Below are 12,462 nucleotides of genomic sequence, written 5' to 3' on the forward strand. Positions count from 1 at the left end.
CTACGGGGCTACCTAGTTGTTTTGATTTCGCTTTCCGTTCTGAACTTTCTTTGCCTGGTCAGAAACTGCGCAGCATGATCACTAACCGAGCAAAAGCTAACCAGTGATAGATGCCAGCATCGATCTTACGGGCTGTGGCCAAGCGTATTGGCACCGGCACCAATGAAAAGTGTCCCGGAGAAAGCTATGCTTGCCAAGTCTGCATCCTTCGTCCTCGTTCTTCTCCTCCTGATTCATGCGGCCTCGGCCGCCGACGACGGCCGGTTTATCCACATGGGCTTCGCCGCGGCGGGCCTTACGCTGGACGGGCTCGCCGTCGTGATGCCCGACGGCCTCCTCGCGCTCACCAACGCCACAGACCAGGCGAAAGCCCACGCCTTCCACCCCATCCCGCTCCACTTCCTCAGCAAGTCCGCGGCGACGACGAAGACCAGCGCGGTGGCGGCTCGGTCCTTCTCGACGTGCTTCGTCTTCGCCATCGTGTCCCCCTACGACGGGCTGAGCTCTCACGGCCTCGCCTTCGTGGTCGCCCCGACCACGAACCTCTCCACGGCGAACGCCGGGCAGTACCTGGGCCTCCTCAACGCGCCCAACGGCACGGCGAGCGACCGCATCCTGGCAGTCGAGCTCGACACAATAACCGACGCCGAGTTCCACGACATCAACAGCAACCACGTCGGGGTCGACGTCAACAGCCTGATATCGGAGCAGGCCCGGCCGGCCGGATACTATGACGACGAAGCCGGCGGCGTCTTTCAAGAATTGACGCTAAACAGCCGTAAGCCGATGCAAGTGTGGGTAGACTACGACGGCCAGGCAAGGCAGCTCGACGTGACGCTAGCTCCGGTCCAAGTGCCAAAGCCCAAGAAGCCTCTGCTCTCCACGGCTGTTGATCTTTCCACGGTCGTGGCGGATCCGATGTACATCGGCTTCTCATCGGCGACCGGGGTCTTGTCCACGCACCACTACATACTCGGATGGAGCTTCAGCTTGGACGGACCTGCTCCTCCTCTCGACTTCTCCAAGCTCCCCGTCCTGCCACGCGTGGGTCCGAAGCCTCGGTCCAAGGTCTTGGACGTGGTGCTGCCGCTCACCACCGCATTGCTCGTCGCTGCAGCGCTAGCAGCCATCTTCACGGTCGTCCGGAGACGGCGGCGGTACGCCGAGGTGCGGGAAGACTGGGAGGACGAGTTCGGCCCGCATCGCTTCGCGTATAAGGACCTGTTTCGTGCCACCGATGGCTTCAAGGGTCGGAATTTACTCGGTGTCGGAGGGTTTGGACGAGTTTACAAAGGGGTACTTGCGGCATCCAATTTGGAGATAGCAGTGAAGAAGGTGTCACATGATTCGAAGCAAGGAGTGAGGGAGTTCATCGCCGAGGTGGTGAGCATTGGCCGCCTTCGACACCGGAACCTCGTTCAGTTACTAGGCTACTGCAGACGCAGAGGTGAACTTCTCTTGGTGTATGACTACATGGCAAATGGTAGTCTTGACAAGTACCTGTACGATCAAGACAAGCCCGCTCTTTCTTGGCGTCAGAGGTTCTGGATCATCAAAGGCGTCGCATCGAGCCTCCTATATCTACACGAGGACTGGGAGCAGGTTGTCATCCATCGAGATGTCAAAGCGAGCAACGTGCTCCTGGACCACGAGATGAATGGTCGGCTCGGTGACTTCGGCCTGGCCAGATTGTACGACCACAGTGCGGATCCTCAGACAACTCATGTGGTTGGGACCATGGGGTACCTCGCACCAGAGCTCGTGCGCGACGGGAAGGCAGCTCCCTCGACCGACGTGTTCGCATTCGGCGCGTTCCTCTTGGAGGTCGTTTGCGCGCGGAGGCCAATCCATCACGACGACCACAACAGCCGGGTCGTGCTGGTGGACCGGGTGATCGAGTGCCATCGCAGTGGTTCAGTTCTCGACGCGGTTGATGCACGACTCGAAGAGAGGTACGACGCGGAGGAGGCAAGCCTCGCGCTGAATTTGGGCATCATGTGTTTGCACCCGTTGCCCGATGTGAGGCCCAGCATGCGAAGAGTTGTTCAGTACTTGGACTCCAGCCAGCCGGTTCCTGATCTGTCACCAAGCTACACGAGCTACGGCATGATGAGGCTGATGCAGATCCAAGGGTTTGATTCGTTCGTCGTCTCAGCCGATTCATCCGTGACCAGCGGCGGGGCATCCTCTTCGACGATTTTCTCAGAGGGGAGATGATATGGCTGGTGCTTGTAGTCCGTTTCTTGCTAGCTACTGACCCCAGTTAGTGCTTTCTTCAACGCAAGCGTGTAATTTCGAATTGAATAAAACTTTGTCACTTTTTAGTTACTAAACCAACATCCAACATCTTAGACGTGTTCTCTTGTGTTTCGTTAAAAGTTGCTGTGCGTCTCTCGTAGGATTGTATATTGCGTGGTACTGCAATTTTAGGTCGACTAGACGTAAGACTGAACATTAGCAAAGCCGCTGATCATGTTCAAGCCGCAGCTTGTAAGAAGAGCTAGCAGAACTGCAGAAGAAAGCCGTTCCGCGTCCTTGAAAACCCGAGCATGATCCGCACGAATCAAATTTGTTGAGGAGCCCAGCGGACCGGAAGTTTTTTTAGAGGACGACGGGCCGCAATTATTAGAGTCCCACCCCCAATGACGAGAGATTTCAGAATTGGGCGCAGAGCGGCAAATTTTAAAAGGCTTGCGAATTGCGTGACAAATTCAAAGAGGATTGCGTATTGGGTGGTAAATTCTGAAATGTTTTGAGTAGGGATTTCAATTTTGTTTTATAATTTTTTTCATTCACTGGTGAAAAAGATCCAAATTCGTAAAATTTCGATTATTTTTCGTCCTCTACCATGTGTATCTCACATATCAGTGGAAGTAAATTCCGGAATTAGATATTCTTTCCCCTCCGAAATTTCTGAAATTCGTAAAATTTTACCAAAAAAATAATCCCTAGTTTTGACAAGACAGATCTAGACCGCCACATTGTGATATAGGGATGACAGTTTGCCTTGTCGGGTCGGGTCAGGTCCCCATGGATTTCAGACCCGACAGGGACGGATTCAGGTGAGAAAATGGCCCCACGGGGGCATTGGGTCAGGGCCCGACCCGAATCGGGTTCGGAGCCGAGGTTGTGTTTGCCACCGTGAGCCCGAAACAAGGAAGCCAGCCAACGCAGCCCATAGTCGCTAGGTCGTCCATGTCTTGCAAATCATCGATGAAGCTTCTCTTCATCCTCGGAATCATCCAACTAGGCAGCGCACGAACGCACCAGTCAATGGTCTTGACGGGGAGGAGCTTGTCGCCCCAGCTGCGACTTTTTATTTTATTTTAGCCTTTTTAAATTAATATTTTAATAATAACCTATCGAAACCTAAATTTTCAGGAACTAGCCCTTTTTGTCACGCTAAAATGCCTGGCGTGACTCCCCAACGTAGTCACGCCAATAAATGTGGCCACGCTGGCAGAAACTCCGACACCTTTACACGTAGATTCGACGTGGCAGGCTGAGTCACGCCAAATTGGTTGGCGTGACTCGTATGAACAGTATTTTTCGGATGAACAGAGTTTTCTGCGGTTTCAATTGTTCTCTTTTTGCTTTCTCTATTTGAACAGTGAGGTTACTGTACTCTAAAATTCATGAAACTTTTTCTGTATGTCCTATAATTCATGATGAATCTATTTTAAAAGGATTCACCTCAATACCCCATATAGGTTTCAAAATAAAAAACTTCAAAAATGGTTACTTTTAGAAATTCTAGTAATTTTTAAGGCCTCAAATAAATTCCAAAAATTTGAGAAAAATCATTAATATTCCTATCATGTGGCGTAATAATTTCTAAAATTATTTCCAACCCTAGGTTACTTGGTGAAAAGGTGAGTTCCTTCACAATGCTCCATTTATATGCATTTTTATCATTTCATACTATTTATCCTTATAAACGTCCTCTAAATAATTAGCAATTATATTCTATTTTCCTCAAAATTTTGCCAGCGCTTAATGCAACATGTACAGGTCCTATTTGCAAACATGCACATCCAATAGAGTCGTATGATTTGAATTATTCAATTTCGAATGTTGGTATATGTTACAATTTGTTCTATAACAATAATACTTAGGTGACTTGTGGAGCCAAAAAGGATTACCATTTGCGGTCTAAACCATACCAAATTTATTGTATGTATAGTTCAGAATATGTTTTAGCCGAATCACACACATGATTTTTAGGAAAACTAATAAACTTTAAATTGCGCATGTTCAAACATGGCTAAGTGCTATGGCTACCCACAGCCTTTGAGACTATAGTGTGAATTAAGCATTTTGAAACGTACATTTAAATTAGGAAATAATTTCCAATTTTGTTGAAAGTAGGCAATTGATAACATTAATGTTCTTAGGTTTAAGCCATGAGATATGTTCATCAAGAATCTATACACAATTTAGGTTATATTGAATGAAACAGTGGCAACCATTATCCATGAGTAGTTTAACTGTGGATTGGAATGAGCCATCCGATGATGATTACACGACAGAGCTTTTAGAATGAAATGACGACACATCTGTCGTGGCAAGATTATCCGAATATATTCTGGATGACAAACAAAAAAGAGGACGACGGGCCGCAATTATTAGAGTCCCACCCCCAATGACGAGAGATTTCAGAATTGAGCGCAGAGTGGCAAATTTTAAAAGGCTTGCGAATTGGGTGTCAAATTCAAAGAGGATTGCGTATTGGGTGGTAAATTCTGAAATGTTTTGAGTAGGGATTTCAATTTTGTTTTATAATTTTTTTTATTTACCGGTAAAAAGATCGAAATTCGTAAAATTTCGGTTATTTTTCGTCGTCTACTATGTGGATCTCACATGCCAGTGGAAGTAAATTCCGGAATCAGATATTCTTTCCCCTCCAAAATTTCCGAAATTCACAAAAATTTACCGAAATTTTAATCCCTAGTTTTGACAAGACAGATCCAAGCCGCCACATCGCGATATAGGGATGACAATTTACCTTGTCGGGTCGGGTCGGGTCCCCGCGGATTTCAGACCCGACAGGGACGGATTCAATGGAAAAATAGCCCCACGAGACCATCGGGTCAGGGCCCGACCCGAATCGGGTTCGGAGCCGAGGTTGCGTTTGCCCCCCGCGAGCCCGAAACAAGGAAGCCAGCCAACCCAGCCCGTGGTCGCCAGGTCGTCCATGTCCGGCAAATCATTGATGAGGCTTTTCTTCGTCCTCGAAATCATCCAGCTGGGCGGTGCGCGCAAACACACCAGACAGTGGTCTTGGTGGGGAGGAGCTTGTCGCCCCAATCGCCTGCCGTCGTTGCACCCTGATCGCTCGCCTTCGTCGCACTCCGTGCCACCCTCATCGCAAACCGGCCACACGCCATTTAGTCTTAGGTACCTGTCAGAGGCAGGATCAGGATTGCTTTTGCTCCCGATAAGCACTTCACGGCCAAATCAGGTTTACTCTCTCGAGATTTAAATAGGATACATTCTCGCTCCATCCAATTTCATTTCGACCCAACCCGTCACCACCCTTATCGCGTTAGCCCGGGTGGGAGATTGATGGATCCCTGATGCTTCGGAATTGAAGTGACGGGCAAGCTGCAGCCGTCTCCCAAGCGACCCCCGGAGAAGTGAAGTGCCGTGGTCCGGGCCGTGCAACTGGCCGAATGCGCAAGCAATGCCGCTAGCCCCCGTGGCAAGGGCGGTTTGGTGGGCATATCTCGCGTGCCGCCCGCGAATCCGCGGCAATCAGGGCCCACGAAACGTCGCCCCGTCCACTCGCCCCGCTCCGCTCCTCCCGTCCCGTTTCGCCCACGCGGCAAAACGCGCGACACCAACAGACGAGGAGCCGTTGCTTCTGCTCTCGCTCCGATTCGTCCCTCCCCCCTCCGGTCCCCAACTCCGTGAGCGCGGCGGGATGGCGAGCACCGCCGCCCCTAGCCCACTCCCCGTGGTCTCCCTCTCCGCGCGCCGCAACATGTCCACGGCGCCCCGCGCGGCCGCCTTCCCCCAGCCGCCGCGGCTCTCGAGGCGTTGCGAGCCCTCCACGGGAGACGCGCCGCGCTCCAGGCTGCGCGCCGCGGCCTCCAGCTCCAAAGCGGACCCGGTAGAGGATAGGGCCCCCGTTGCGCCGGTCCCGGACGCTCCAGTTCCGGCCGCCCCATCCCCGCCGATGGAGCCTCAGCCTCAAGTAACTACCGGGTAGGTACCGCCGCGCCTGACGTGACGTCTCGGGTCCGATTACGGTTTATTGTTACGAAAATCACGTGTCATGTTGCTTATGGCCAATCGCTCCCTTTTTCCTCTGCATGTAGCACATGGAAATGGAGGGGCTACAACATTCGGTATCAGCACGCGGGGACGTCGGGCCCTGCATTGGTTCTGATTCATGGGTTTGGGGCAAACAGGTGCACGTCATACACACTAATTTCTGTTTCTTATCATGTACGATTTTCTGTATTTGTTTCCTATTTGCAAATTGCAGGCAATTGCATTTCGTAAGTGTACCAGTTCAGTGAGTTCATTAGCTGTTCTTATATTGTTCTTCATAAAACTGCTAAGGTAGGCACAATGACCAGGGGAGAATTGTCCATTAACTTGGTAGTTTAGAACTTGTGGTCATCTTATGATCCAGGCATCCAGCTTTAGGAGAAGAATTGTTCGACCTACCATTTTGAAAAGTTCCGTCATTATTTCGCTTGAAAGTTACTCTTTTCCGGGTTCCCAAAAATGAGACTAAAATATTGCTAGGCCTTTTAATGACGACGTGTATGCTCTCTGAAAGTTAAGAGCGGCTGTCTTTGCTTAGCAATGATGTACATATTCCTCCTTTTCTTTTTCAGTGACCATTGGCGGAAAAATATTCCTGTTCTTGCCAAGGAAAACAGGGTATATGCGATTGATCTAATTGGTTACGGATATTCTGATAAGCCTAATCCACGTGAGATTGAAGAGAACTTTTATACCTTTGAGACATGGGGAGAACAGCTGAATACGTTTTGCGCTCAAGTGGTCATGAGTGAAGCTTTCTTCATATGCAATTCAATTGGAGGTATGTTGGATGCTTACATAATTTAACAACAACTAGTATAAGTGCTGCTTCTGCTGCAGCACAATTGCGCTGTTACTCCTAAGATATTCCACTATTTATTCAATATAAGGGAACTATATCGTACTTAATGACAGTTGGTTTTATGTATTGGGCTTCCTTCTTATCTTTTGGATTTGAAAAGGTTCCTAATAACATCCAATGGTTATATTATAATCATAATTATGACTCACCATAGTGAGGACCTGATCTTTTTTGTTAGAATTTCTAGCATATTACTCTTTTTCTAGCAGCTGTAGAACACCTGTACTGTCCTAAGCTTTATTATATATTAGATGGATAATTTTATGTTAACATGAGGTATTGATGTAGGAGTCTTAGCAGAACATCTGTACAATCTGTTGAAAGGCACATTTTCTCATTGAAATGCTGGATGCCCCGGCTTGATATTCTTATTTTTAGTTATTATTGAAATGAGTAAAGTCATGATGCTGATTAATTAGACTGATCTTTGTGCTGTCTTTATTATCCTGCAGGTCTTGTTGGTCTGCAGGCAGCTGTTATGGAACCTCAAAAGTGTAAGGGTATTGTTTTATTGGATATTTCACTAAGGATGCTTCATATCAAGAAACAGCCGTGGTTTGGAAAGCCTTTCATCAAATCGTTCCAAAGTCTCCTAAGGTAATTTGTATTTCGTACTCCAGCATGGGATCTTAGTGCTCACTAGTTGCTTGTTATAATGCCTATTGTGGGTTCTAGGAACACTATTGTTGGGAAGCTCTTTTTTAATGCTGTTGCCACACCAGAATCTGTGAAAAATATTCTTTGTCAGGTATTTCCTATTTAGCCTCTAATCTTGTAAAAGAAATGTATTCAAGGCATATATGTAAAATTTATGGCACATGATATGTAGGTGGGAAGTTTCTAAAAATTCCTTAAAAAAATTACTACTCCATTCAAATCTTATGTTGAGGACAAAAATACTTATGTGAACAAAACTATGTGTTGCAAAACACTGCACTAATATATTTAGACCAAGGCTTGTAGAGCTGAAAGCTACCATAAGATTTAGCCCTAAAACATGTACTTTTCAAGACGGAGTTTTTCCATTGATAAGTTCAACCTTTTTGTTACAAACCATGTTCCCTAACTTACTGGTGTATGGGTCTTCTGCACAAGCCCAGCTCTCTTACAGAAGGTTCCTAATATTTGTCTACAACAATAGCGGTAAACTAGATGTTTAGAAGAGCCATCTTATCCTCCGAGGCTGTGAGAGGTTTGCATGCTCCTTGTCATATGTAATAGCAGGAAAAAACCATGTCAGACTTAGGATACGGATCCATAACTTGTCTACTACCAGAATAAACTGAAGGCCGTTTTTGGCATTTTGCTGCTTAGTATGTTCTTTGATGAGATGTGCCATGTAGAAAGGCTTAGGACTAGTGTGCTGAAGAGAACTCCAATTTCATTGCACCAATTTTCAGTCTAACTACTGAATTCCATTCCCCATCTAGAATAGAAATGTAATAATTTACGACTCATTATTCCATGAGAACAGTAGAAAATTTTATTGTTCCTCAACATTTATCTTCTTTCCTTGTCGAAGCGGTAGTGTAGTTTGTCTATTTATTTTAAGTCTTGTACTACAAAAAAATATTACACGATTGTTGTTAGTCTGTTTAGAAGATGACATGGTATGATGTTTTGAATCAGATATGTGAGCACATACATGCATGGATGTTGTAGCGGATATTGCGCTACATGCATCAAATAGCATAAAGCAGTTTCACCTGGTTTACTCAAAAAGTCATGGGTTTTTGAAAAAACCCTTCATAAATTCATCTTACAATAGAAATGTTGAAGAACGAGTTTATTGCCCACCTTTCTTCATTTTGCTTAGACTTTTGAGTGAACTGGTTTATGCATACTACTTAATATTGTACTAGAGCCAAGGTTCTTCAGTTTGAGTCTTAGATGGCATAATTTAAATAAAAAATGTAGTAGCATTTGATAACTTAAGCTTGAGTTCGAGTCCAACAAGTGAGGGGGAGTGTTGAAGTATGAGTACATTGCCCACCTTTCCTCATATGCTTAGACTTTTGAGTGAACTGGTTGGTGTATGCAACTCAATAAGAAACAATCAGTAACAAAGTCGGAGAACTTCTTACATTTTTTCTCACTGAAACACGGAGATCCTTTTGTTTCATTAACAAAGTATAGAGATTTTTTTTTGCCTTCTATAATGATAAGTAGTTCTACCTTTAGATTTTACACATTTCGACTTTTATGTTTTTCTACTTCTGATGAAAATTTCTGCAGTGCTACCATGACACATCTGCAGTGACAGATGAGTTAGTTCAGATTATTCTACAGCCAGGGCTTGATCCTGGTGCAGTGGATGTATTCCTTGAGTTCATCTGCTACTCAGGAGGTCCTCTACCCGAAGAGTTGCTTCCATTAGTGAAGGTTAGGATGCTCTTAGTTGTGTGATTAATTGTTCATTTTGATTTTATAAATTGTATATGGACTTCTTTTGTATTGTGCAGTGTCCAGTTTTTGTAGCCTGGGGGGAGAAAGACCCATGGGAGCCTGTGGAGCTTGGAAGAGCCTATGCATCTTTTGATGCAGTCGAAGATTTTGTTGTCTTGCCAGATGTTGGACACTGTCCGCAGGTCCTCTTTGTAACAGATGAAAATAGTCAGCTATTTTATATTGCAACCTGCCTAGTGTTTTGTAACTGTGCATCTGGTGGCTGCTGTTTTATTTGTTTGTATTTGTCTTGCAGGATGAAGCACCTGAGCTTGTAAATCCACTTGTCGAATCATTTGTTAAGCTCCATAGTTAGCACATGGGTGGGCCTGCTTTCTGTCTTTATTAGAGCCCTTTCCCACTGGAGCCTGGATTTGCTGGAAAATGGGAATGCATGGTTATATTATTTTGGGATAACAAATGAGCCCTTCTGTTACAACCATGGTAAGTGTTTCCTCTGCCAAACTGTCAACATGGTCATACGTTTGTCTGAAATTGACAGCAATTTTTTTTTACTGCTGCTAATTTTCTGGGGAATAAGTTATGCTCCTGTGCTCTGCAGTACTTGCATCTGAATGCTGGTGGCAAACTTTATTTGACTCATTATAATTCAAGTATAAGAAATCATGAGGAAACATCTGGTTTTATTACAGCAAAGGAAGAACCTGTCTCCTCAGAGCAGAGAGGTTAGTCCCGGCTGCACAGTGGTTCTATTCTGGTTGAAGTTATAGTGAAAGCGAAAGCAATATATATATATATATATATGAAAACTAGTCTGTACTCCCGGAAGTATATACTCCCCAGTATGATATACAACATAAATGAACTGGATATACTCCTTTATCACTATGAGTATACTTATATACTCATTCTAAGATACTCCAATGTGAATTACATGAAAAAATTGAAAAGAAATCCATCAATTTTAATAGATTTTGATAATACCTTCATATTTTTACATAAAATGTAATATACTTAAAAAATATGTACAAACAACCTAAAAAAATATACATACCACTTAGATGATCTTATATACTCACATACTCTATGTACATACCCTATGTTATGAGATACGTATGTGAGAGTACGTACTCCTGGGATATATATATCTGTGTGTGTGTCCTTTGTTTCCTTAAAAAGTATTCTTATAATTGAGTCTGCACAATTTGTATATATATTCTTATAAAAGTGAAAGACATGGTTGAAGTTAAAACAACGGTTGTCTCACTTGAAATATCTCTTTCAGCAGTAAGAAGAAAAGAGAAAAGAAAGTTGAATAAAATTGTTCCCCATTTTGGTAACATAAAAGCTTTAACGTTAACGTTAACGTGCACTTGCTGTTTCTATATTGACAATATAATGGTATTTTGATGCAGATCCCTTTAGAACGTCTACAGTAATGACTTCGCTTATGTTACTTTCAATACGTGTGGCAACATCTAATTCTGCATGCTAGTGGGGTTAATCTATTAATGTTCCAACTGCATCATGATGATATATTTAATTCCATATTTATATGTACTTTCCTTAATGTAAGGTATATAAAAATTGTATACTCAAATAACAAGTGCTGGATTACACCCTGTACCAGGGGACGAAATATACGCCAAGTGACTCTGACAGATCGGATGTACTACCAAATTTCTGTACCGTTCTGCTGCATGCAACAGGAGAAATATTTGTTCATCTAAGGCCTCCTTTGGATTGTAGGATTTTCATAGGAATTTTGGAGGATTTTAATCCTTAGGAAGTTTTCCTAGATTCTTTGGAACAAAGGAATGGGTTTGTTAAATTCCTATGAACATCCTATGAAATGGCTTTTTTCATAAGAATTTTGAAGAAATCTCATGGAAAATTTAATTTGTGTCTATATCTCTTATCCGATTCCTGTGTTTTTCCTACGCTTCATCCAAATGGTCATTCTTGCAGTTTTCCTGTTTTTTTTTATTCTATAGGATTCAAGGTGTAGGACATTCTAATCCTACATTTTTCCTATTCCTGTGTTTTCAGAATATTGCGTTCCAAATAGACCTTAAATGACTACACCTAGAAAAGGTCCATAGGATCGTACAAGAAAAAGAAAAATCCGCTTATTGTTCTAGTTCCAAGTTGGTGTGATTTCCAGCACCTCAAAGATGGATATTCACCTTGCAGATTCTTCATTCTTGCAAGTTCTTCGTTTTTCTTCTTCCGGTGAACTAATAACTATACCCTGTTCTTGTCTTGCTCCATGTATCTGAAAATTTCCATAGTCCGCCTGGAGGATAAGGAACCTTGCAAGTTGCTTGGGATTAAACTTTTCTTCCTCCAGCAAACTACTCAGTTCACCGCTTCATCACCATTATCTTTCAACCACACTCGCTCTCTTTCCTCTGGTTTGGTCAGCTATCTCCTGACATCCGTGTGAACTAAACAAACTACGAACATATGAATCAATTTGTCAACGATGGGTAAAGTCGATTATACATATACTTATTTAAAGTAGGAATATTTAGTTATTAATTGTGCGTATCGAAGAGGACACGAAATTTTATACATGTTCATGCCTCCTCTAGGATAATAGACATGTTCTATTCTGCCTTGATTAATCTCATAAAAAGACAATTATAATATGGTGTGTCTAGATTAATCTTAGTATCTCGACGAATTCTCTCATGTTCTAAATCCTGAAACTATTGTCGAATGAATCTCGTGCCTCAAATCTGTTGTGAATTTTAATAGGTTATTTCTACTTCTATCCGACTAGGCTCTTCGTATTCCTTGTCTGGCTTTTAGCTTCAAACCTTGCCTCGATTGCCTCTGGATGTACCTCTATCCTCCTTATATAGTTGGGTCAGGAAGGCGTACCGTACTTAGAGTTTCTGAGTATAATTTTTTTG

At 43.9% G+C, this 12,462-nt stretch overlaps 2 protein-coding genes across 3 annotated transcripts; both read left to right on the plus strand.

The window, feature by feature from the left end:
• LOC133891449 (L-type lectin-domain containing receptor kinase SIT2-like) lies at nucleotides 1-2,356 on the plus strand. The gene has a single exon (XM_062332163.1). It carries the CDS (start codon nucleotides 163-165, stop codon nucleotides 2,215-2,217), a length of 2,055 nt encoding a protein of 684 aa, XP_062188147.1. The 5' UTR covers nucleotides 1-162; the 3' UTR covers nucleotides 2,218-2,356.
• Nucleotides 2,357-5,668: 3,312 nt separating this feature from the next.
• On the plus strand, nucleotides 5,669-11,451 carry LOC133890843 (pheophytinase, chloroplastic-like). Of its 2 annotated transcripts, none has more exons than XM_062331447.1 (10): nucleotides 5,669-6,207; nucleotides 6,321-6,413; nucleotides 6,849-7,057; nucleotides 7,591-7,735; nucleotides 7,814-7,886; nucleotides 9,374-9,520; nucleotides 9,601-9,726; nucleotides 9,840-10,027; nucleotides 10,146-10,269; nucleotides 11,175-11,451. In XM_062331447.1, the coding sequence occupies exons 1-8, from the start codon at nucleotides 5,684-5,686 to the stop codon at nucleotides 9,897-9,899; spliced, it is 1,377 nt and encodes a 458-aa protein (XP_062187431.1). In that variant the 5' UTR covers nucleotides 5,669-5,683; the 3' UTR covers nucleotides 9,900-10,027; nucleotides 10,146-10,269; nucleotides 11,175-11,451. The 2 variants fall into 2 exon arrangements, with proteins under 2 accessions (XP_062187431.1, XP_062187430.1); XM_062331446.1 differs by lacking the exon at nucleotides 11,175-11,451 and adding an exon at nucleotides 10,960-11,167.
• The last annotated feature ends 1,011 nt before the right edge of the window (nucleotides 11,452-12,462 follow it).

Source organism: Phragmites australis, chromosome 14 (assembly GCF_958298935.1).
Source record: "Phragmites australis chromosome 14, lpPhrAust1.1, whole genome shotgun sequence".
Taxonomy (NCBI): domain Eukaryota; kingdom Viridiplantae; phylum Streptophyta; class Magnoliopsida; order Poales; family Poaceae; genus Phragmites; species Phragmites australis.